This window comes from Populus nigra, chromosome 8, assembly GCF_951802175.1.
Source record: "Populus nigra chromosome 8, ddPopNigr1.1, whole genome shotgun sequence".
In the NCBI taxonomy this organism is placed as follows: Eukaryota; Viridiplantae; Streptophyta; class Magnoliopsida; order Malpighiales; family Salicaceae; genus Populus; species Populus nigra.
The window spans coordinates 16,184,496-16,211,963 of NC_084859.1; the positions used below are offsets into that span (position 1 = coordinate 16,184,496).

Consider the following 27,468-nt stretch of genomic DNA (forward strand, 5'->3'; position numbering starts at 1 on the left):
TGCTAATCGGCAATGATTGAAGGACGGTAGTATTATATATAATGACACCATCCATATGTCTTCATCGGTTAATTAATTAAAAATGGGCTCTATTTTAGATTAGGAAACAGTGAGTGGCTGGGAAGTAAATGACAAGATGTGCAATGCTATTGATATTTTGAGTTTTGTATGTTCTCCTAGTTATTTTTAAAATATTTTATTTTTAGAAATATATTAAAATAATATTTTTTTATTTTTAAAATTTTATTTTTAACATCAATATATCAAAATAATTTAAAAATATAAAAAATTTAAATTTTAACCCACTTTCGTTTAACAATTTTACAAGAGGCGCTTTATAATTTAAGTCCTCATTTGGGATTCTGTCCTTTCTCAGTGCATCTCTTAATTGTCAAAGAGAGTTGGCTAAATGAACAACACCTAAACGAGAGAAAAAGAGGACTTGATTTTTCATAATTAACGTAATCATATACCATACCCATGACTTGATCGGATGGGGTGTGTATGGACGTACCAGACATGTCCAAATCAAATCAAGTTTTTGGCAATTAAGTCTAAGAAGAGGAAAAAATGTTTTTGGTTTAAAAATAAATTAAAATGTTTTTATTTTTATTTTTTAAAATTTATTTTTAACATTAACCTATCAAAATAATATAAAAACAACAAAAAAAAATAATATAAAAATATATTTTTTCAAGAAAACACGGCGAAGCAACAGTATGGTCCCAAGTCTATTTGAAAGCTATGCATATGTTTGTCTATATATATATATATATATATATATATATATATATAGACAGTGATCAGTACTGCCAAGAGAAAGTTATATGCGGCTGGAAATTGAGAAGAAAAAAGGCCTTAATCCATTACTATGTATAGTCAAGATTTGAATATTGCAGTCTAATCATGGATGTAACTGGAGAAACTTTCATGTGATTGCTGCAACATGTTTCACACGACTAGACTAGAATATTCTAGGGAGACCATTCTTTGGGCCACATCTATATTGTATGGCCGCCGAGCAAGCACAAAGTCAAAACCTTTCGTCATGTAATTGCCACATACATTCAATCAAATTCTGTGTTTCTGCGCGGTGCATGCACATTTCAGATCCTCTGTGTATGATTACTCAGTCCTCTTATGATCCCACGTACCTTCATGTTGACTTTCAACCGAAGGTGTTGAAGAAGAAGAGAGTTTCGTGAACAATAATTTAATTTATAATGATCAGAGGGAGTAGCAAATCCTCGCAAAATATTACAAGATTACAAACGCTAACGAAATTTGACTTGATTTGTTCAATTTTCAATCAGTGAACTAGAACTTGATATATAGAATCCTCCTGCAAATGAACAAAATGTGAAAGAATTTTTTTGAGAGTAGCAAAACAAAAGTAGCACCAAGGGGAGACCCACAAGGCGAGAAAATACAGATCATAGAGAGCAAACGAAAATGGAAAGGAGCAATTCAACAAACAGAATGCTGAGAAAGAGAGGAAAGGCTCACGTTAAAAAGGAATACAAAACTCATTTTAGTGATATGGATTTTTGAGAGTGTTGTAGTAGTTACGATTTAAAATGTTTTTTAATTTGAAAATATATTAAAATAATATTTTTTTATTTTTAAAAATTATTTTTGACATCAACACATTAAAATAGTATAAAAATATATAAAAATAATTCTAAATAAAAAATTAAAATTTAAAAAAACACGGTTTTAACCGCGTTTTCAAATATTGTCTGCTTTTTGCTGTAATGACTATTTAAAAAATACATATAATAAACTTAGTCTAGCAAATTGACAACAATTAAGAGGAATTTAAACATCGTTATGTAGAAATTGATGGAGAATACCATAGCCATTAAAAAGAATAATTACTAGTGATCAAGATAAAGAGAAGAACTTTCCCTCCATGAGCAATTTTTTGGCTAAAAGGAAAATAGAAGGACTGGTATATCAGATACACAAAAATTGAAAAAACAAAGGACTGGTAAAAGCTGAATGAGAAGCTTTTCGAAGTTAAAAAACGTGTGGGGTAAGCTGATTCGATCATGCACTGAAATTTGCAGAGTTTATCTTGATGTACTACTTACGGCATGCAATCACTTCCTGAATCCAAGGTTATCTTTGCCATGTCATGTGCTCTACTAGGAAGAAAAACTAGATTGGTGGGACTGATGGTAGGGTTAAATTTTTTTAATATAAAAAATAATATTTATGTAATGCTAGTATTTAATAAAAAACAATAAAAGTTTAGAATTCATATAATTGATTGAATATGTTTAATATGCTTGATTGATTTAATAATAGGATTATATAAAAAAACAACAAAAAAATTAATAAAAAAAATGAATGTTTACTAATATTAAGAAAAAATACCTTAGCAAATCAAACGTTGAAAGATGAATTGAAAAAAAATCAATTTTTTTATTAAAAAAACTGACTTTAGTCAGCATGCCAACTCGCGACGTCCTGCTTATAAAGGCAAGATAACCCTAAAAAAAATTAAATAAAAAAATAAAGATCAACTCTAAAGCAAACAAAGTAATGAAAGATGAAGCTGAAAAAGAATCAGTAAAAAAGTCGTCGCAAAAACAACTCGAGTCAACTCAGGATAACTCATTAACCCACGACTCGAGATATGAGATCGAGATAACCCCATAAAAAGTAAAGTGGAAAAAATTACGAAGTTGAAGGCCCAATAATATAATATCAAAGGATGAGATTGAAAAAAAAATCAATTTTAAAAAAAAAACTTAAAAAATTATTGAAGTTAAACCAGGTCAATCTTCAAAACCCATTACCTAAGTTATAAGACCAGACCACCCCATAGAAAGCAAACCTGAAAAAATCACGAAGTTAAATTCTTAATTATCAAAAATTAAAAAACAAAACAAAACAAATAATAGTAAAAAAAAATAAGAACTAAATCTGGTATAAAAATTAAATGAAATAAAACAATGAGGAACAAAAATTGAAACATAAAATAAATCAAAAAAATGATAAAAAAATAAGAAATTAGCAATCAAAAGAATGAGGATCAAATTTAATATTGATATTAAATGAAATAAAAGAATCATGGATGAAATTAAAAAAATAAGATAAATTAAAAAAATAAAAAAAAATAGAAATCAAAAGAGTAATGATAAAGTTTGATAGATGAAAACATTTTAAGAATGATGAAATTAAAAAAACATTTCAATTTTAAAAATTATTTCATAAAAAATAATAATTAAAGTAATATATACCAAATTTGAAGATAAACCGATTCGTAAGGCTAGGATGAGAAATTGAAGGGTTTGGCGGGAGAATCAAGGAGAAGAGAAGAAAACAAAGTTGTTCGACACCAAACTGGTGGTCTATTGATCACATGCACTGCTTAGGCATCGAGGGGACACTGAGTACTTTCCAACACCATCCTAGAATCTAATGTTTGACCAACAAGCGATACTGCATGTAAAACTCAAAGCTCGTGGGCTCAACCCATGCACTTAAATGTGCAATGCAAATATCAACCATTTTTTTAAGATAATATTTATATTTAGCAAATTACCAAATCACCTATTAATCCATGTGACAATAAAAAAAAAATATAATGAAAAGATGAAAAAGCCTTTGACAATAAGTTTAGTATTTTTTTTTTAAAAAATCTAGTCATTTAACTGTTTTTTAAAAATATAAATTTAAAAAAACTCATGAAAAGATAATTAAGTCTTTATACTATGCTAAAAAAATTAAAAAAAATCAATTTAACTCCAATAAGTATGATAGTGTTAAATAAACCTAGTGAAAGAACCAATTCGCTCTTTAATTTGCATTTCCTTGACTTGCACTGTAAAGAGCAAAACCCTGATTACAATATAATGAGTCTTGATCCAACATCTTTTTTTTTTTTGTTTATAATATGTCCTTGGAATTGTGCTTTGCTCTGGAAAGCAGCCCCATCATCATCAATATAGAAAGATTTTTGTATACAAAATTGAAAACTTTCTTATATAAAACATTTATTCAGGAGCCAAGTTTACTGTATAACTATTCCATATGTCTCTGTAATTTTTGGTGATGGAATATTGCTGTTAACCCTCTTTGCATTTTTATTTTTTCTGTCACTTATGTACTGTATATGTCATGCACTGTTGTCGAACTCCTTTTATTTCGACCGTATAGACCCATACCAGCCGGAAAACTTGACAAGGAAGGCCTACATGGTGGTTTTCCCACACATTATCCCTTCCTGTGAACACACATATCGTAAAGATGTCTAGACTTGAATAGCCAAACATTGCTTAGCATTTCTTGTTGATTTCCGAGCCAGAAACTTAAAATCAAAGAGTAATATTTCCTTTTGCACTAAATACTACTGCCTTGAAGTTTTCTATAGAAAAAATGCGTCAACACGTGGCTTGATAAACTTTAAAGAGGAGAGACATGGCAAAACCAAGCATGGTGATCCCATAAGACCCTCCTCCATTAACAAAATACAGAGTGGTGGAGGAAGGAAGGAATATGATGTCATAGGGCCCCTGCAAGAGGGCACGGGCACTGTACAAGTGCTCTAAAAAGCTGAAATTTTCTTTTTTTTCCTTCGTATCAAAATCTTGTGGCTCGGAAAGATCCTGCCCACTTTTCTTGAAATTATATACAGATTGATACAATTGGTAAACGTGCCCTTGACAAATCATTTTCTCTTTTGCTCATTATTAATCATATTCTTAATATCGTATCTGTTGTTTATTGTGTAGGTCGGGAGCAATAGGAGGGCATTATTGTATCCACCATTCAAATCATTTCTATTGTTCGATCTTTGACTAATATAGATCATGGTGTCTATAATTTTTTTTATTGGAAATCAAAGCTCGAGGTATTGATTTCTATTGTTTTAGTTATTAAACCTAAAAATATTGGCCCAGGGGTCATAGCATGTGAAAACCCATTTAATTTCTATATTAAGTTTTTTTAAGATTTTTTTTTAGTTTAATGTGGGTGTTCGGGCCAGCTTGCGCGCAACACGACTAATCTCACGGGCCCTGAAGTTAACGACCATGTAAGCCTCCAGTGACCATCATATGAGCAACCACAGGGCTCGAACCAGTTTTTTATGATTTTATAAATACTGGTGGTGTAGTTTGTAAAAAACTGAATAAAAAAAATTAATTGTTTCTTTTACTATTTACCAAAAAAAATTTTAAAGCTAAAGAAACTTCAAGTTTAAAAATAGTAACTAATCTCCTTACCACTTCAATCCTTACGTTTTTAATAACTCTCTCATCAAGTGCATATACTTAATGATGTTGTTGCAGCGATGCAATTGTATATTCACACTCTTCCTTATATACAATAACAGGCTTTCTTGCATACATCTTTAAGTGTAAAATGATGACTCTAGTTCTTTAAGAGACAAGGTAAAATGACATGTGAATGAGTAATGCTCACACTTTTATGCTAAAAAAGAGCTACACCTATCATTCTCACACAAGATGCTCCAAACGAGGTTTTCATGTCTTCAAACGTGTCTCCATAAGAATCCTTATGGCAAGGTCTTCATTTTTCAAAATGTATCTCCATTGAATCTCCATATATGTCTCCAATATCTCTAAAACGATTAGAGATCTCTCTCTAGGTCATTATAACCATTATTTTTCAGGTCTTGTGACCCCATATCTTCAAAAGGATCAAGGATTCTTCTTCGGTCCATGACCACTTATTTTCAAAAAGATCAAGTGTAAAATACTTTCTTCCCCCACTTTTGCTTGTTAGGTCTTTCAAACACATTTATTTAAAAAACTTGAGGGGGGGGATAGGGGTGCATATATTTTTATTTTTTAAAAAATCACTTTCACGTTGTGTGTGGTCATGACCCCATACCATTTGTGGCCACCAACAATGCCAAACTATTTGGGCCAATGCCCAAAACGCTAAATTTCCTCTGTCACTCCTACATTTTTTTCTCGCACATTCTCTCTCCTTCTCTTTCTCACACATCTTTTTCCTCTCTTTCCTTTTTCACCATACATATTGTTCAATACACATATACTGAACTTTTTTTGAGTTACAAGGAGTTAGAATACGACGCCGAACACCATCTACTCATGCAAACTTTTTTTAATCTTTTTACTTATATAGTCTTTGCATGCTCAAATTTCTTTGCAGATTGACACCATATTTTCTAGTCAATGATTGACAGTGCAAATACACACCATATTCTATGCAATTACATGCTTCTTTTCTCGACCAATGACTATTTCTAGCCAACATGTCACTAACATTCACCAACTACATCACCAATAACATCTCAGACACTACATCTAATGGTGGACACCAACGTTTCCACCTATCAATTTTCATGCAACTCCCAATATAAGTTGATGTGATTAAAGTCTATAAATACTTTGAATTACTAGATAAACAAAAAAGGACATAATTTTCTAAAACTCAATACTTCTCTATACTTATGTTTCATGTATGACTTGTTTTTTAGGCAATCTTCTAGTCAATGGTCAAGCCTAACAACTAGTAAACCTAGACACAAAGCCCTTATTAATTTTACATATCTTGGCAGAAGGTTGCATTTGATAAAAAGCCCATTTTATATGAAATTTTTTTATGACTTCTTTAATGTAAAGCAACTTTTAATTGATTATGATCCCCCCCTCTAATATACATGATACATATATAACTTTAATTGATTATGATCCCCCCCTCTAATATACATAATACATATATAACTTTGATTGATTATGATCCCCCCCCTCTAATATACATAATACATATATAACTTTGATGAAGTAAAGAAATCACCACCTAAAGTGCTATTGAAACTAATAATTAGATTTTTTTTCCATATTAATATTCTCGGTTCAAATTCAACAGTAAGTTATTAAAAAAATTATGATTGTATCGAAGTAAATGTTTAACAAAATCTGATAAAAAGTACATCATTGTTTATTAAGAAAAAAAGGTGAAGTAAAACAAATCATCTCATGCCACTCCAAACACAACAACTTTTTTCAAAATCATTTCTTATGCAAGAAATGATGATGATGATGATGATGATGATAAAAATAAAAATACGAACATTAAAAGAAGATTAAGAGCATAAAATGTTTTTATAAGCAATAATATAACCATGATAAAAATAAAGAAACAAGAATGATTGACTACCTAACTTTACATTTAAAGGAAAAACCTAATTCAATATTGATTTATTTGCTAAATTTTGGAAGAACCCTCCACTTCACGTGCAATTCCCTTTTGACTATTCATTCCAGTCTCCACCTCAACATTCACCTTCATGCTAGCATTCGTTTTCCCTTTAATTAATCATCGATTAGTCTCTAACTAGATAGGTAGCTCGTGCAATGCTGCGGGTCAGACCAAGTTTTTTCTAACATAAAAAACATTATTTAGGCGATAATAGTCTAAGTCAACTTGAGTTAACTTTACTAACACACAACTTAGGATATCAGATTGAAATAACCCACACAAAGGAAAGTGAAGAGAAATTGTAAAGCTCAAAATCCAATAACCTAAAGTCAAAAATGAAATAAAAAAAAACATTTTCAAAAAATATAACATTAAAGAAGAAAACCCGAGTCAACTCGGGCTAACTTGAGTAACCCATCACTCGTGATATGAAATTAAGATAAAAAACAAAAATTTCAAAAGAATGACCTAGCAAAAGAACCAAAGTTCTATAAAAAGGGTAAAAAAAACTAAGCTAACTCCGGTTAAATTTACTAACCCGCTCTCGGAATAAACAAACAGAAAGAAAAGTGAAAAAATGACAAAGCTCAAGGGCAAATGATCTAATACAAAATGATGAAATTGAAGGAAAAAAATGTCATAAAAAATGAATCAAAGGGAAAAAAATCTCGAGTTAACCTGGTTTAACTAAACTAATCCGGCACCTGTGACATGAGATCAGGATAAAAAAAGTTAGACTTTGAAAAAAAGGATATGAAAAAGAAAGACTTAAATTGAATAGAAAAGACATTGAGAAAGAAAACATAAGCTAACTAGGGTTAACTTGACCAATTCGCACTCAGAATAACCAATTAGAAAAAACATGAAAAAATCACATGGCTTAAGGGCCAAAATTTAATACCAAAGGATTACATTATAAAAAAAATCAATTTTATAAAAAAACATAAAAGAAAAAAATTTGTGTCAACCATGGTTAACTCGACTAACTTGTTGTTCGAGATATGAGATTGAGATAACTCAACAAAAAAAATGGAACAAACAATGAAGCTTAGAGCCTAATAATCAAATCTCGAGTGATGAATTTGAAAATAAAATCAATTTTTAATAAAGGACCCTAAAATAGCCAAATTTAAATCGGGCCTGGTCATGAGTCCGGGATTACCCTGTTGAAAGATAATTATAAAAAAATAACAAAGTAAAATCCTCAATCGTATAACAATTTAATACCCAAACAATGCAGACCAAATATGATATAAAAACAAAATGAAATAAAATAATTAAGGACTAAATTGAAAAACAAAATAAATTAAGAAAAGTATAATAAAAAAGTAATAGAAAGAATAAAGACCACAATTGGATTAAAAATAAATAAATTAAATTAAATGTCAAGGGACAATATAAAAAATTTAAATCAAGGAAAAAGAAGAATATAACAATAAAAAAATAAGGATCAAATTGGATTAAAAAATAAATGCAATAAAATATTGAAAGATGAAATTGAAAAATAAATAAATCAAGAAAAGCATAAAACACAGTAAAAGAGCAATCAAATAAATATGGACCATATTGAACATAAAAATCAAATGGAATAAAATGTCCATAAACCAAACTAAAGAAAATCTAAACTTCAAAAAACATTAAAGCAAAATAAATAGTAATAAAAAGAATGATAACAAAAATCGATATGAACACAAACTAGAGGACACAAATGTTTTTTTAGAAGAGTTGGCGGTGTAAACTCCAAGGTGTTGGAGAGAAAAGAGAGAGGAAAGAAAAAAAACTTCACTGCAACCCAACCAGATCTTCGTTGTAAGTACGCGCCACACCGCTGAAAGAGAATGACTTGCCACTCCCAACACCATCGCAAATAGAGGATTTTGGTATTCGAATGTTGCACATGTTAACAATTTTTTTTAATAATATTTATTTTTAACAAAATCACCAAACAACCCCTCACAAAACCAAAAAATAACAAAAAAAAATAATAATGAAAAGACTAAAATGCCTTTGAAACCTACTTTAGATTTTTTAGATTTGAAGGGTAATTTAATCATTTAACTATTTAAACAACAAGGAAAAGACAAAGAAACCCCTTTAAGCATGTTAAATTTTTTTCTTCAAAGGGTATGACCGTAACTTCACTGTATATTTTTTTGAAAGACAAAAGAGCCCATGACCGAAAGCTAGATATTTTTTTGCTTTTAAGGTTAAAATAATCATTTTACCGTGCAAAAAAAGGTGTCCTACCTAATTTGTCCCCAATTAATTTTACAATGAGCAATAGATCTCATAGAAAAAACAATTTTACCTCCAATTACAAGCATATTAATAGTTTTGGTGAAGGACAAAAATATCATTTTACTCTCTCAGTGAACATTGGAATGTGCCTATAGCCATTGTGTTTTACGATTTATTTTTTTTGTTTAAAACTTCCTTCAACAAAACAATATTATCCTATCAATCACATTAAAACATCTAAAACTAATTAATTTAATCCACAATTTATTTTATTGTTTTTTAGTCTTAATAAGATAACATCTTCGAGTATTTTTGTTATATTATGTATTAAATTGTTTTTGGATAATATTTTATACAGCGATCAACTTTTGGATTGATGCATTAAAGAAAAAAAATTCTTTAAATTTCTATTTGAATTTTGATGATAATAAATCATTTGTTTTTACGTTTTAAAAGTGCTTTTGAAAAAAATATTTTTTTTATTTCAAATTAATTTTTGTTTGGTGTTTTTAAATCGTTTTGAAATGTTAATGTTAAAAATAATTTTTTAAAAATAAATAAATTATTTTAATGTTTTTTTAGGAAAAAACACTTTGAAAAACAAGTATTACCACACTCTCAAATATAAAAAAAATATAAACTCAGTTGTCATTGTTTAGGATTAATTACTGAAAACATAATAGTATAATCAAAATGTAACACCGCCGTCCGTCCAAGAGAGAGAGAAGATTTAATTAGTTGGCTGATCATTTAACGTGTTCAAGGCATGTGGTGGTGCATGTGATTACTTATTATTCAAATGGAGAATAAGCAGTCAGTGAAACTTAAACTTGAATTTCTATGAAGCAAGATCCACCTAAACTCTTTGAACTTGTCATGGAGAAATTCTTAAATCCGAGTTAAATTATAGTTTAAAACCCCTTATCCGATGATTAATTATTTGATAGATTGACCTATTGGATCCTAAATACATCACCTTCCCACATATTCAACTTTTCACATTGAATATATGCTTGAGATGAGTTTAGTACATCTACATCGAGAATTGTGAAAGGTCACAGCCCATAACTCTTATTATTAATTTATGTTTACGTATGCTTTAATATCAAGACATACATAAACTGATTCAAAAATTCATATTAATAAAAGAAATTAGCAATATTTACTATTTATGTCCTGGTTTTTTTTTTGAGGATGTAAGTCAAATTGTGTTGACTCAAAATTAATGATTATAAAATTATTGAGTTTTCTCTTAGAAAAAATAACCCATATCATGAATTAAGGATTGTGTGTTTTGACTCGGGCATGCTCATCATAACCTTTTGGATTTTTTATTTCATTTTGTTTATACATACAATACAATGACCACTTTCTCAATTACCTCAAATGACATGCTTAAATTGTGGGTGTGATAGAGATTATGCAAAATCTTTGTATTAATGTAAAAAAAAAAATGGATCAAATAAGACGGAACATGTATGTGTTCGAAGTATATTGGTATACGTGCGTAGGAATAATGCCTCCAATTTATATGAATTTTTAGCTTTTATAAAAAGTATTATATTAAAAAAAACTTATGCCTTCATTAAATATAAAATAAACTTTAATGTAATTTTCATTTTCAATTCATCACCCTTAAATTACGCGGCAACAATTTTACCTCATGTCCCGGAGGATCATACATTTCATAGCTCACGGCTCACGCAATTCTCTTGCTAATATTGTTATGTTTTTTACTAATTATGTTCTCAAAAGATTTAAATTTTTTTTTGCTAAAATTTAACATGATTTGTACGTTTTGGATCGTTTTGATGTGTTGATATCAAAAATAATTTTTTTTAAAAAAAAAAATCATTGGCATGCATTTTGACACAAAAAATTATTTGAAAAGCAACCATTATCACACTGTCAAGCACCCTGTAAGTGTTGGTATTATTATAAATGATGTTTTTAAAAGTATTATTTTTATTTGAAAATATATCTAAATAAATTTATATATTTTTTATTTTTTTTTAATATTAACAAATTAAAATTATTTTAAAAAATAAATCTAATATTTTTTTTTAAATCAATACATTAAAAAAAACATCTAAAAATAGAAGATATTGCACCTCTAACTAGTTAATTAAACTGGAATTAGTTTTGGATTAGGTCCATAATTAACAATCACTCTCCCAATCATGCAAATTTAAAATTCATGGAGACCATCAATCAATCAATCAATCAAATGGCAAACACATAATCCTCCTCCCCTCTTCTCTCTCAAGCGTTATAAAATCCCCTCCAATCATCTGCTTTGATCTGGTTAGGCCATAACCACAACACAAATCAAAAACCTTCTCTCATTATCTCCCTTTATCACAACATCACCAACCTATAACACCAATATCTCTTTCTTCAGTAAATGCAAAGCGGCGTAGGCTGCAAAATCTGACAAAGAAACAAAAACCCCTTCTTTGTAAGTACAGTCTCTCTCAACTACGAAACCACAGCAAAGCGAGTACGTCCTATGCTTCTTCTTCTTCTTGATTCCATCCTTACCTAACGTTTTGATCAGTTAGTTATAGAGGCGAGTGAAACAGAACTACACAACAAAAACCACTATATCCATACCTTATAGGGATAAAAGAAAAGGGGGGCAAACACAGAAAGAAAGAAAGAAACTTTAGCAATGTTTGAAACTTTGAAGTACCTTGTTGGCTCAGCCGGAGCAAGTGGCTATGGCTCTAAGTCCACCGCCGAGCAAGTAACTGAAAACTGCTGCGATCTGCATTCAATAACTGCCATTATCACCGGTGAGTTTATTATTATTTTTTTTATCACAGAAGAGAGGCTTGAAACCTTAACATTTTGCGTACAGAATACTGAAATAGACTTTTGTTCTTATTTTTTTAGGTGCCACATCAGGGATAGGAGCGGAGACGGCAAGTGTGCTGGCGAAGAGAGGTGCGAGGCTGGTGCTGCCAGCTAGGAACCTGAAAGGGGCAGAAGATGCCAAGGCAAGGATTTTATCGGAGAATCCTGATGCCGACATAATAGTTATGGGACTAGATCTTAGCTCTCTCAATTCTGTTCGGAACTTTGTTTCAGAGTTTGAGTCCTTGAACCTGCCTCTCAACCTCCTTATGTAAGAAGATAAACATTTATTTGTTTGGTTGATGAGACAGAGAACGAATATTAATTTTTAATTTCTTAGGTTAATCTTCTTTCTTTATTTTGGAATCAGAAATAATGCTGGAAGGTTTGCACTCGAGCCTGCGATCTCTGAAGATGGGATAGAGATGACCTTTGCTACTAATTATCTAGGTAATTATTAATTATATACTAAACTAATATTAATATTAATGATGACAGGAACTAAAATTTAGGCTTTAATTTGGATGGAATCCTTTTCAGGTCACTTTTTATTGACAAAATTGTTATTGAAGAAGATGATTGAAACAGCAAAAACAACTTCATTACAAGGCAGAATAGTGAATGTTTCATCGAGTATTTACAACTGGTTTTCCGGCGACATGATCCGATATCTTTGTGAAATATCCCGAAACAAATTATGGTAAGAGAACAAAACTAATTTCCCCCACTAAAATTAACTATAAATATCGAAATTGGTATAGCGCAGTACTGAATAAAATTATTAACTATTCATGACCGGAACGGAAAATTAATGAACTTATTGTTTTCCATATATATAAGAAATTCAATAATCATAAACTATACACATGGTTGACCTTTAGTTTATTGATTTTTTTTTTGGTGTCGCGATGTATATACAGTGATTTCGATCCTACACGTGCATATGCTCTCTCGAAGCTCGCTATCGTCTTGCACACCAAGGAGGTTGCACAGAGACTTAAGGTTGTCATTTATTATTCTAATTAAATAGTCTGTTTTAATTTCCAAGTTGATCAGGGAAAAAAAGTGATATTTGTTGCTTTCCTTTTTATATATGTGTATTGCATTTCGATTAATTGATTCTTTTATGCATTTTTCCAATTAATTAATGCAGCAAATGGAGGCCAACGTGACTGTGAATTGTGTTCATCCAGGAGTCGTAAGAACTAGACTCACAAGAGAACGAGAAGGCATGGCCACAGGTACTATAACAAGTATTCTTACTTCCGTTTCTTTTTAGAAAATTACCCTTCTAAAGAATTTAACATGCTATCCTTTTTCCACACGCAGATATAGCATTTTTCTTGACTTCCAAGCTCTTGAAAACTATTCCTCAGGTAACTAACATATATAACTTATATCGTTTGAGCTTAAAGAACATATCAAGTTTGAACATCATATATAGATTTTGAGTGAAAAGAATTAAATTGTTAATGGGTTGCTATTTGTAGGCTGCTGCTACAACATGCTATGTAGCAACACATCCAACACTTGTAAATGTGACTGGAAAGTACTTTTCGGATTGCAACGAAGCCTCGACATCCAAATTGGGATCCAACTCAACAGAAGCTGCTCGGTTATGGACTGCCTCAGAAATCATGGTTTCTAGAGGGTCAAACGCAGTTTTTGACCCCCTCACCAGTGCATTAGATTATGATACATCAAAAAAGCAATTCAAATAAAAGAATAGAAAAGAATAAATGCAAGATCATTAGGGATCGACAGAGGGAGATCAGAGAAGAAGAAGAAGAAACAGGAAATATATATATATAGAGAGCTGTAAATGATGAGAAAAGCTAGCTAGAGAAATATAATACAAAATGTACACTGCTTAATTAGAGTATGTTAATTAATTAGTTTCATATATGTCATAGATAATATTGCTTGGACGTTATACTGCTTGATACATTATATGTAGTTAGATCATATGAGATTCTTAGAGGCAGCACTTTTGTAGTGAAGCGTTTTTTGGTTAGTTTTTTAATGAATTAATTTTGATATATATAAACATTAATGCTAAATATTTAGATTGGCTCCGGTATACTTATACAATGATTAATTATATATGGGTCGAGCAGATATTGTTTCAATTAAAGCTAGATAATATTAAAGAAGAGAAAAAACGAGAAAGAACAAGTGGGCAATAAGAACATGGGGTCGGTTTGTTCCATGTGGTGGTTCATTTTTGAAGAATATCTTCAAGGTGATGGTGGATGCATGGGACCCTACTACCAGGCACCAGGAGATTGGAGGTCGGAGGGAAACAATGCTTTTTAAGGAAATGAGACTTGAGAGCACAAAGAATATATAGCTTTCACTTGATTCATGACACCATATATATCGCAATTCACACAGAGATGAACACATAATATAGAAGGACAAATGCACGTAAGGGTTGTAATTCAAATAGGGGTGGTAATTTCGTCCAACCCAATAAATTCTTGCTTCTTCTTGCCCTTTAAAATCTTGTTCTTACGTAATTAGACGGGAAATGGGGCAGAGGTGGATTTTGACTCGATCCCTCTACTAATTCCCGTCCAGCTCTCAACTTGCCTCAACCTGGCTAACAAATTTACGTTTTGTTGCTGTTAAATCATTACATATAGCATCCTCCCTTGTGTGACAGAATATCACAAAGATGTTATCTAGAGGCATAGAACCATGCAAAATGTTTGCAGCTTGAAAAGCCAGGCTTTGATGACCAAACAGGCCACGTAGTTAAGACCCTCTGCTCATGATAAGAGGAGAGCTAGCCTTATAAGATGCATGGCACGTCACAGTAAACATTGAAACCAGTTATCAAAGAAACCTTTGCTTCTAGAATTTTATGGAGTCACCCATTTCAAAGTTGAAAGATTTCATGCATGCGGGGCCAAGGTTTCTTTCCCTTTTCAGATGATTTGTTTTTTGAATTAGAAGGTAAGGAGTATCTTCTAGGGATTTGACAGTGAATTCTCTAAGTCCCAATCTCAGAATCGGAGCTGAAAAGAAATAAAAAAAGAAGAAGAAGGGGGGTGGTGGTTTCTTTTATCATGGTGCCAGCCCCTCGGGATTCCCTTCCCTAATGGTACATGCCATATTTCTATCTCATGAAAATGACCTTGCAATGTAACACCTTTAAAATTTTCTTGGGAATTTGGACGTGCACTTGTTCATGGCCCACCGTTGGGTTGCATGTCCCTCTCTAGCACATGCACTGCAAGCGTTGAAAATGACAATTCCTGGCTGTCCGATAACATATTTGCGTCTCTTCGATATTGAGAAAACGAAGAAGAGAGTGAGAATGTGGGCATACAGTGAATTTTAGTCGCTTTCATGCATATGAAGGAAAATGCCTCCCTCCAACATGGAGTTTGACTAAGTACAAGTGGTGACGTGAAATGTCCATGAAACTTCCTTACTTCTTCATCCATATACATTTCTATCTATATATATATATATATATATATATATATATATATATATATTGTGGCTTCATGTTTTACATAAGAAGAATTATTAACAAAAACCTAAAAATCTCAGTGTTTCATTGTGAACGCAAACACTAAACAATTTAGATTGAAATGGTTTAATGAAGCTTTTGCTTTCTAAAATGAAAAATCAATGAAATTATTATAGAGAGTAATATGAATTTTTTTTCCAGGATTTGTTAGTTATTATTCAATCGATTAGAATCATAACAGCCTTTTCATATTCTTAAAGAATAATAAAATGACTAAACTATCTATAAAAACAAAATTATTTAATTAGCAGTTAGGTGCTGTTTTGAATTGTCACTTTTAAAAATATATGTATAATAAAATTACTAAATTACCCTTAAAATAAAAAAATATTTAACTATTGTTCAAAGGCTTTTTCAAATTTTCATCATCAATTTTTAATTATAATTAAATTGACTAAAGGGTAATTTAATATTTTAATAGATATAAAATATTATTTAAGAACTAAAAGTGTTTTACTTAAGTTTTGCTTGGTGACTTTTTATGTTTTTCTTTTTTAGGATAATCTTAGTTTCATGACCCAGATCATAAGTTTCAGAGATTAACCCGATTTGACTTTGATATTTTCTTAAGTTATTTTTTAAAATTGATTTTTTTTTAATTTTATCATTCGATATTAGGTTATTGAACCTTGAGTTTCGTGGTTTTTTTTCTTTTTTTTTTTATGGGGTTATCCCAGTCTTATGTCCTGAGTTGTGGATTAATAGAGTTAACTCGAGTTAATTTGGGGTTTTCATGCTTTTTTTTAGTTTATTTTTTTTTCTAGCATCATTTAGTTTGCATAAAAGTTGACATCTAATGTTTTATTCAATTTATTTTGTATGAAGTTATCTTAATCTCATGACTAAGACATGAATTTGATATGTTGATTCGAATTAAATTTAAAAAAAATAATTTTTTTTAATTTGCCCTTCAACATTTGATTTTTTGGTAATTGAGTTTAATTTTTTTTTCATTTTCTCCTTATAAGGTTATCCTATTCTTGTTAAAAAAAAAACATGTTATTAAATAGGATCATTAAAATCTTTTAAGAATATTTAGATAATATTTTTTTATAATATTAATGATAAACGCTCATATTTTTTTTATTTGTCATTGTCAATTTTTTTTATTATTATCATTGGCTTTTTTTATAATCATATTATTAAATTAACCGAGTTTATTGAACCCATTCAAATTAATAATCCAGATCCTTGATTTTTCTTACTCTTTTAAAAACATTATCATCGTTTAAGCATTCTTTTTTATATCAGGAAAAATTTGACTTGGCCTACTGCATAACTTAAGCCATCTATCTAATTACTTCTAAATCAAATCATCATCTTTTATCCTTAGATATCCTTGTTTCAAAATCTAATCACGTTTTAGTAACCACTAGATCATTAGTTTACGTTGCGGGTCGGATCAATTTTTTTAAAGAAAAAAATATTTTCCAAGTGTTGATAACATGTTTTCTAATAAAATATTTTTAATCATAATTTCAAAATATGATACATTTTAGTTATCATTAGATCATTGGCATGTGTCAGGTCAATTTTTTTAACATTAAAAAATATGATATATATTGTGTTAGTAAGCTTGGGCCAAGTCAATATTTCCCTTCAATTCGGCCCAATAGAGCCCCAGTATAGTTTGGGCCAAGTCGATCCCTTTATCACAAAACGCCTAAATATCCTAAAACCCCCCCAATTCCATTTCACAAGCCACAAAGCAGCTACCTCCTCTCCCTCCTGGGACATGGACCTGCACTGCATCATCAGGCACGAAGATCCCACTGGGGTGACTTGTCGCCATCTTAAAGCGAAATGACCTGTGCATTTTCTTTGTATTCGTTCTTGAACGTTGAATACATGCCACCATTAGATGCTGAGATTTTATTTACCTCATCCTCTCGAAGGCTGGGATAAATGGTAGTGCTCCTGACAAGAAGCCTATGTTGTAGCCGTTTTGACTTGAAATGAGAAGAAATTAATTTCACGAGGTTGAAAATTGCAATAAGAGAAACCTCTCCTCTCCCTTTCCAAACTCTGTAGAACAATAGATAAATATACCACGGTTTTTGTGGTTTAGCAACTTGGACTGTAATCCTTAATTGTATTAAGCTTGTGCTCTTCAAGATCTTGTTCTGGCCTGGAAGAAAACTCTGGCAACAGCTTGCAATTTTTTATTTTTTTAATCAACTCCAGCCAGTCGAAGTTGAGCTCATTCAAATGGGAAATGCCTAACAAGACTGGAACGTGCCTAACCTTGGCTCGGCTTGATTTTTTTGTAATCCAAGTTAGGTTTGAAATGTCAATCATGCAGAAAACTACTTTGAATTTTAGGTCCAAATTAGAGCACAAGCTAAACTAAAATTCAAATAGCAAAAATTAATTAGGGCTTGACTTGCCTTGCTTGCATAAGATAGAGAAACAATTGGTCCCACTTATCGACGATTTTTAGCCAAAGTCCAATCTAAATTCAACCTGTACTTATCATAAGAGACAACAAATTTAAATTTCTAGTTAGTGAGAATAAATAACAAGCCCCTTTTCATTTGCTGAACGCCTTTGTTAATTGACTTTGTGACAATATTTAGTTATTTTATTACAATTTTTTACTTCAAAAAGAAAGCATGCATGCATGTGATGGCATTAGAAATCAGTTTGTGAAGATCTAGAACAAGACCAAGAAGAATATTAACCATGTGATGTAAATTTGTGAATAGAAACAAGAGACCAAAGTTAAACCTAAGAAGTCTTATTATATAGCGAGGCCACGCTAGTTAGATTGCAATATTTATATTCTCGTGTCATATTTTGTTTACATTTGATTAAAGTTTGTTTTTTTTATATATCTTTTTGTTTCCCCAAAAGTTCTGACAAAAACAAGTGGCCTCCTGTCTTTCGTAAGAAAAAAAATGAAAATCTTTATAGTAAAGACATCACAAATTAAAATTGTCAATATCGTTGATAGATAACCTTTAGTGCGCCATGCTTTGCCGTGTGCAAGACAACTCGTTTAAAAAAGATAGAGAGTGAAAAGGGGCAGCAGATCATGAATGGAGCTGGTAGGCGTGTGCAATAGTGCACATCCTTTTATTACATGAATAATCAAGCAATAAGAGAATCCACCAAGGAATCCAATTGACCATGATCATCTGGCTTGAGGAGTTCCTGGTATTCCTCAAAGATATCATCTAGCATAATATCATTGGGAAAAGAATTTGGACACGAGGAATCATGGTCATAAACAAGACCATCAAATTCTTCACTATTGAAAGCCCATGCCTCTCCATCATTGCTAACAACTTTAAGACCAGAGATGCCCCAATTAGCATGATCACCAATCTTTGCATGTCTAGATGATGACCCGATCATGCTTTGAATATTAACATCTACATTCTTTGCGACAGAGGATGGGGAAACCCTTATTGCCTTTGGGAGATGAATCTTTATCTTCGTAGCAGTCTCTCCATTTTCACTACAGATGCCTTCACTGTCCAGCTCCCTTTGATTCCTTTTCCTTTTTTTGTTGGAGTTGGCGCCACTTCTCTTTCCAGCTGGTTGCCCCAAGCATTTGGACTTGTTTCCTGCTGTGTTGTTCTTGACTCTTTTGCTGAGGTGAGAGTTCCAATAGTTCTTGATTTCATTGTCAGTCCGGCCTGGCAACCTTCCTGCAATGAGAGACCAACGGTTGCCAAGAAGAGAATGCAGCCGAATGATCAGGTCATCCTCATCAGGAGTGATGTTCCCTCTCTTGATATCGGGCCGAAGGTAGTTCATCCATCTTAGCCTGCAACTCTTGCCACATCTAAGTAGCCCTTCATTAATTCATACGAAAATGCAAACAACAAAATCAGAAACTCGACTTTCAAACAGTCTAGTCGTCCACACGTGTGCGGGTGAGATTTGCCCATCACGCACTAAATCAGAAACGTAACTGTATAAGAAACATCGAGAAGTACTTAACTTACCAGCTTTCTTAGGCAAAGATCTCCAATGACCTTCACCATGCGCCTGGATACAGTTAATGAGCAGCGTGTCTTCTCTAGTAGTCCATGGACCTCTTTGCAAACCAACTTTAGAGCAACATGGAGCTCTTCCCATTTCAACTCACTTGATTACAGTACCCAACAAAAGGAGAGAGACATGCTAACAAGCAAGAAAATAAAAGATTCCACGAATTATGCTTCCCTTCCCTTTTAAATCCACAAGACTGGAAACTTTCTTAGATTTTTTTTCTTCACTTCAGGAACCAAATTAATTACGAGAAGAAATCAAGAGGGTGTTGTATTTTTAGTATAAATATATATATTTAACCAATAGTTGCTGCATTTAGGTCTCCTGATCAAGAGGTGTGTCCATGTGTGTGTGTGTATTTCACTGAGTGTGAGGTGGTAAATGACAATGAGCTGAAAAAACTCTCTCATATATTTATCTGCCCTTCGCAGTCCATTATTTCTTATTCATGCATTTATCACAGTGTTAGCTGGGGTCAACCATTTTGGGTCTGTACAGCTAGAAAAAGTAAAACTTCGTATGGTATAAACTAAAGTTCAGAGCAAGTAAATTAATACGGTAATGTCAGAAATTTCCACAATGTAAGACAGGGACAAAATTACCTATTACCTAATATTGCCAACTAGGCAAGGGATGCCCTCCAAGCTTGAAAGGGATAGAAAAGACGTCCAGAAAATTCTTAAGAGCACGTGCTCAACTAAATTCGCTGCAATATAGCAAGTGCATTGAATGGACTCTAAATATGTGAATAAACGAGATTTTATTATATATCGTGACCTATGACCTTTGAGAATAATTAGGAGGTTAGTTAATTTTTCTATATATATTATAGACTACAATATTTTTTCTTATCGCGCTGCCTTAATATCCAATATTTAAAGGGTGTTTGAGAGTGTGATAGTGGTTGCTTTTCAAAGTGTTTTTTATTTTAAAACACATTAAAATAATATTTTTTTTTATTTTTTAAAAATTATTTTTAACATCAGCACATCAAAATAATCTGAAAATATCAAAAACATATTAATTTAAAGAAAAAAATATTCAAAAATTTTTAGAAACACTTTCCAACCACAATGCCAAACATTATCTTAGCACATGTCGAAGGGGTGGCTGTAGAGGTTATATTACTTGATCTCCAACGTTCAAATCTCAAACTAACTAGACCATGAGAGATAATTTCATTTTAAAAAAAATCTTAATATAGGTTGGATGATATGCTTTTAGTTTGACACTAGATTATTGACTCGCACTATTTTGTTGGTCAAATTATTATTTTTTAATATAAAAAAAATATTCAGGTATTATTAACATGTTTTCTAGTAGAAAAAAATTTTAAATAGTGTGAAGGTTGATCTAATATGATCCAGCTAACTTTACATATAAAAAAACTTGAACAACCGATAAAAACATAGTTTGACTAAAAAATATTCAAGAAGATATCTTTTTTAATAATAAGATGATAATATATTGGATTGATTCTAGTCAATCTAAGTTAACTTGTTAAATCCGCGATCTAGATCATGAGACTGAAATAACCATACAAAAAGTAAATCAAACCAAATTATAAATCACAATCCTCAATCAACCCAATATTGAATGATGAAATTAAAAAAAAAACAACTTTAAAAAGATAAAAAAAAAGACCCGGGTCAACTTGAGTTAACTGACCAAACATGTGACCTAAGTCATTAGACTAGCATAACCTCATCTAAAATAAATCGAAAAAAATTATAAAGCATTTTTCTCAATCAATCCAATACTAAATGATAAAATTTTAAAAAAAAGGCATAAAAAAATAACATGAGTTAATTAGGTTAACCCATAAGATCCATGACCTAAGTTATAAAATCAAAATAAACTCAGAAAAAATAAATTAAAATAAATAATGAAGCCTAAACTTCCAATCAACCAAACATTAAAGGATGACACATAAAAAAATTCAATTAAAAAAAGAACAGAAAAAAATCAAGTTAACTAGGTTAACCCAACAAACTCATGACTTGGGTTATGATATTGAGATAACCCGATAAAAAATAAAAATAAATTATGAAGTTCAATCCTCATTAAACCAAGTGTTAAAAGAAGAAATTGAAAATAAAAAAAATAAACTAAAGAAAAGAAAAAGAAAATATAGATCATTGTTCATTTGTTCTAGTGAACAACGATACGTGAGTAGGGAACAATAAACTGCATTATGCTGCAGCGGGACCAAATTTCTTACTCATAAATAAATAATGCTCGAGCCAAGGGAAATTATTTAACAATGTCATTAAACCCAACTCAACGGGTCAAATTTGAAACTTCTCTACCATACTCCTTGCCGAACTCGAGCTTCAAATTAAATTGTATTGGAGTTGCCACAATGTAATCTGATCAACTTGGTAGGTTAAAAAAAAACTTAGATGATTGTTTAAAACATAGTTTAATTTTAAAAATATTTTCAAGACGACATTGTTTCTAAAAAAATATTGAGATAGCGACACATTGGATTAACCAGGGTCAACCTAGGTTAACACTCTAAACCCGTGACCTAGATCATAAACTCCATTGAGTTTAATAATTTTTGTTCATTTAAATTTTTTTATTTAATTATATAATAAAAAAATATACACTAGCAAAACCAAGCACTACCGAGATTTTTTTTAGACCACGATAACCCTATAAATAATAAATCAAGATAAATCATGAAGTCTAATTTTTAATAATTATGCTTTTTCTAGAATTATTTTTATTATATAATATGGTATAAAAATAAATGCTCAAGAAATCGAGCACCAACTCAATACTGATATATTTTTCTAAAATCACAATAAACTTATAGAAAGTAAATAAAAACAATTCATAAAGCCCATAATAAATATATTTTTTTTTGGAACCATTTTTTTAACAATATTATAGACCATTTCGTATTTAATAATATGATAAAAAAATAGACGATTATAAAACTAAACACCAACTTAATGCCAAAATATTTTTTGGAGAACATGATAATCCTATTACAAAACTCAAAATAATTAACAAAGTCAAATTTTCAATAAAACTAATGTTGAAATATGAAAAGGAAAAAATAATTACTGTTCCAAAGAATATTAACATGTGAGGGGAAAGTTGTTAATTAATTAAGAAGAAGTGGTTTTATCTTTATGTGGAAAAACGAATCTATAAATTAAATTAAATAATACACAAACATGAACAGTAAAATGTAAGGAAAGTAATAATAATTTATCTCTTCAATTAGTTTTTGTTAATTAATTAAAAAGAAGTGGTTTTATCTCGTGTGGAAAAATTAATTTATCCATTAAATTAAATAATACACACACACATGAACGACAACATGTAAAGAGGGGAACAATAAAAAAATTAATAAAAAATGGTTCTAGTTAATTAATTAATAAAAATGGTTTTATCTTCGGGTGAAAAAACTATTCTATCCATTAAATTAAATAATACACACATAAAATTAACACTCAACCACATTCCACATGAGTTGGAAAATTAAAGTCTTTAGACATTGCAGTAATATAGCTTGAAAAAAATTAACACTCAACTATTAGTATCATTAGAAATATCTCGACTTGACAAATCAAATAACATCAATAAAGGTCACCAACGATGATCATAATAGGATACATTTGACAACCAAAGATGTCAGTTGACTCACTTATCTTAGGAGGCAAGTGAAGCCAACTCGGGTCACTGTTTGTGATCTTTTTTAGTGTCGTTAGATTCGTCTCATCGAGATCTTTTTAATGGTATAAATAGTTTCGTAATCAGAGGTTCAATGACTTTTTTATGTCATTTTCATTTTTTTTCTTTTTTTTTCTCTCTCCTCTCTTCTTTCCATTTAATTTTTATTTTTTTATGTTGCTATTCTGAATAGCGATAAGTTATAAATGTCAACTTTCCTAAGCATGACACATACAAACAGTGTTATTTCGCTATTTTTTTTTAGAAGTGTTATTCCGTCAATTTTTTAAAAAAAGGTTGCTAATAACAAAAAATAACCAGAATCTAGTTTCTTCCTTGCAAAATCAATTTAGGCTATTTAACTTTTTTTATTTGTTGCACACTATTTTTTAGTCTTTTTTAGTTTTCTTTAGCTCATAGGACATATATGCCTAGTATTCAGTACAACAATTATTGTTTTTTTTTCCTAATCATTATGCGTTATAATCATGCTTTAGTGGGCGATTGCAAGAAGGCAGTGATAGAGCTAGTTATTTTTTATTGAGAGTTTGAAGAGTTAATATACATCAACTTGATTAGAAATTAATCTATTTAAATATGTGATGGGTCAACATTTTTTGTTATTATGAAAAATAAATTTTAAGCCTAAGTTCTTGTTTAGAATATCCAAAGGTAAGGTAATAACTCATTGACAGATTGGTAGGGCTTATATTCATACCCAACATCCCTAGGTTTAATATAATGTCAGGCCTAGATGATATGGATTTAGCTAGCTTCAAAGCCTAATGTTCTTAGGTGTGACTATGAGTTGAGCTCATATAGGCATATATTTGGCATGGTGTCAGACCCAACATCTTAGGCTTAGCTGTGTGCCGATACCATACAGACACAGGTCTAGCATGTTGCCAAACACAATGCCCTTAGACTTAGCTATAAGTTAAGCTTAAATAGACATGAGACTAGCAAGGCTAGACCTACAACCCTTGGGTTTAGCATTGTTAGAGAATAATATAAATCATATCTTAGGACTTTACCTAATAGCTTAAGCTATTAGGTACGTAGAGATTGTTCTTTGACATGATATTAGAGCCTTGATGACCAAACGGTCATGAGTTTAAATCTCAACACGGCAAGCTGTTATGTTCTAAGCCTAATTAGGCATAAAATACCATTTGAACCACTTAAGTAAATAATTTATAATTTTTATTCTCTAGACACTAATACTTATATATCGCAGAGCATTTGTCATACTAAAATAAGAACAAGCACTCTTGTTCTTGAAATTTAATGCTCATTCTATCATTTATTGCAATCTCTTTCTTAAAAGTTATTTATTTTATCATCTGAGGGTTCATAAACCCTACTAAAAAAAATTGTTTTGCAAGTATTAGGCCTTGTATCACTAATCATTCACTTCTTAAGCTTTGGATAATGGAATATTGATATCAATATATGATTATCCATTGGTCAAACACCATAAAACCTTATTCTTAAAACATTCTGGATTTTGAAATATCATCGGCTTGTATATTCAAAGGAAATCGTTATTAGATGGAGGAGTTTTGAAATTTTGATAAACAAAAAGCCTTTTTACATAGCTTTAGCAGATAAATACATGACAAGAAGAGGAACTTCTATAAAATTTTCATTGCTAATTTGACCTGCATATCATGAAATCATTGAATGTTTTATTTGCTAAATTTTCATTCAAGTGAATTTCATGCTAGTTCGGGGTACTTGTTAAATTTTCTAGAAGGACCACTCTAAAGGAAGACCTCCCTCTTCACATGTATTTACACCTTATTTTACAACACTGTCAAGAAAAATAAAAAAACATAACAGAAATATAAGATTCACCTGTGCTTCCAAGTGCTTTGGGGGGACCATTGTCCCTCTCAATAACTAACTATATGACCAGGCACACTTTTAAGATGATGAACCAGAGCTTGAAGGGCAGATGATAATGCATTAGAATGGTTGTTCAGGTCATCAGCCTATTCAATAAGCCGCCTGTGATTACTTTCGCAGAATAATTAATATACTCCACTTGCTATCTGTCCTCCTAGCTAGGAGATAAAAATAGAGCAAGTGGCTTAACGATTCTCACAACATATATATAAATGCGCAAGAGCACAAATAGAATTGAAGGAAACACAAATTAATTTGAAGGATCTTGATTGCGCTCCCTTATTACCATGACTCTCCCTTAGCTGAGTGTGCAGTCGTACTATTAAAATAGTTGGGGGGGGGAAAATGGGAAGAGCACCGTGTTGCTCTAAGGTTGGTTTGCATAGAGGTCCATGGACTACTAGAGAAGACGCACTCCTCGTTAACTATATTCTGAAACACGGCGAAGGCCATTGGCGATCCTTGCCAAACAAAGCCGGTAAGTGAAGTAATTCTCTGGATCTTAATTCCCCAACTAGGTTAAATTAACTCTTAATAATTATGGACATCCGATGATCAATTAGATAAATTCTGCTTGAAAAAAATTGAGATAACTAAACTGATCGAGTTAATTTGTTGGTTTTTGTGTTCATGAAGGGCTGCTTAGATGTGGCAAGAGTTGTAGGCTGAGATGGCTTAACTATCTTCGGCCAGATATTAAGAGAGGGAACATTACCCCTGAAGAGGATGACCTGATCATCCGACTACATTCCCTTCTAGGCAATCGTTGGTCTCTCATTGCTGGAAGGTTGCCAGGCCGAACTGACAATGAAATCAAGAACTACTGGAACTCCCATCTCAGCAAGAGACTCCAGGTTAGAAGCAATAAGAACGGGTCAAAATGCAAGAAGGAATCAGCTGACCGAAAGAGAAATGTCTCCAATCTCAACAACAAGAAGAAGCAGAAGAAGGACGATGAGGACACTGCTACAAGGACCAAGATTCATGCCCCGAAGGCAATAAGGGTTTCTCCATCCTCAGTGAATATCAGGACTAATAATAGCATGGCTGGGTCATCTAGTCATGCAGGAGGAGTTGGTGATCACGATGACAATTGGTTCATGTCTGATCTTGAAGTTGATAAGAATATCAATGGGGATCTGGCTTGGGCTTCCAATCGCTGTCTTGACGACCTTGTCCATGATCATGATCTCTCAGGCCAAAATCACTCTCCGTCCAATATTGATAACATGCTAGAAGAAATGTTTGGGGAATATCAGCAGCTCTTGAATGCAGAGAATCATGCTCAATTATTGGACTCCTTTGTGGACTCGCTGTTGGCTTGAATAAATGTTGTAATGAATTGCTGTACGTATTGCGACATTTTGTCTGGCTAATTTAGGATTTCAGGGGCATTATTACATCTTCTTGAAATAAATTATATATTATAGCCATCCTCTCTTTTCTTTTTCTTTTTCTTTTTTCCCAGTGTGCTTAGCGAGAGAATGTGTGGAAGTCAGGTCTCCTTTTGTAATGAATATGACGTTCCTCCATGCTCTCGATCTTGCCTAGTAAATACTTCTCAATTAGAGAAATATTTTAAAATTAATAAAAACTCATTTTAATAATATAAACATATATGATTACTTACTTTGTCAATTCATCCGATCGATCATGCTAAATATTTTAGTTGACCATATCATATATATAGTAAAATTAATGCTAAAATAAAATTGATCGATCGATCGATCTATGAGAACGCAAATCAAGATATATGATGAAGGATAGGTATAATTAGAGAATCGATGATAAATATACGTAATCCTGATAGATTGAAAAGAAATAGACTACAAGAGTAAGAGAGCAAAGTTTTTTCTTCTTCTCTTAATTTCTTCTCTCGTTTTCGAATGATATCATATCTTTTTCATTGCCCAAAAAGCAATCAACAAGGAATATTCCCCCAAATAAAGAAAACGACGAAGTTTGCTAAAGTAGTAACCAATCAAGAAACAGTATTTGTAGAGGAAATCATAGAAAATTAATTAAATCTCGTGCAG

General features: G+C 31.4%; 3 protein-coding genes across 3 annotated transcripts; 2 read left to right on the top strand and 1 right to left on the bottom strand.

Moving 5' to 3' along the window:
- Positions 1–11,664: 11,664 nt before the first annotated feature.
- On the top strand, positions 11,665–14,297 carry LOC133701171 (short-chain dehydrogenase TIC 32 B, chloroplastic-like). Its single transcript, XM_062124999.1, has 8 exons — positions 11,665–12,236; positions 12,337–12,568; positions 12,668–12,747; positions 12,838–12,997; positions 13,218–13,299; positions 13,451–13,538; positions 13,627–13,673; positions 13,788–14,297. Exons 1-8 carry the CDS (start codon positions 12,113–12,115, stop codon positions 14,016–14,018), a joined length of 1,044 nt encoding a protein of 347 aa, XP_061980983.1. The 5' UTR covers positions 11,665–12,112; the 3' UTR covers positions 14,019–14,297.
- Positions 14,298–18,870: 4,573 nt separating this feature from the next.
- Positions 18,871–20,205, bottom strand: LOC133701390 (transcription factor MYB4-like). Its single transcript, XM_062125293.1, has 2 exons — positions 19,792–20,205; positions 18,871–19,638 (listed from the first exon to the last, which is right to left on the bottom strand). The coding sequence occupies exons 1-2, from the start codon at positions 19,922–19,924 to the stop codon at positions 18,929–18,931; spliced, it is 843 nt and encodes a 280-aa protein (XP_061981277.1). The 5' UTR covers positions 19,925–20,205; the 3' UTR covers positions 18,871–18,928.
- Positions 20,206–25,654: 5,449 nt separating this feature from the next.
- Positions 25,655–26,865, top strand: LOC133700862 (transcription factor MYB30-like). Its single transcript, XM_062124562.1, has 2 exons — positions 25,655–25,910; positions 26,069–26,865. Exons 1-2 carry the CDS (start codon positions 25,778–25,780, stop codon positions 26,755–26,757), a joined length of 822 nt encoding a protein of 273 aa, XP_061980546.1. The 5' UTR covers positions 25,655–25,777; the 3' UTR covers positions 26,758–26,865.
- The last annotated feature ends 603 nt before the right edge of the window (positions 26,866–27,468 follow it).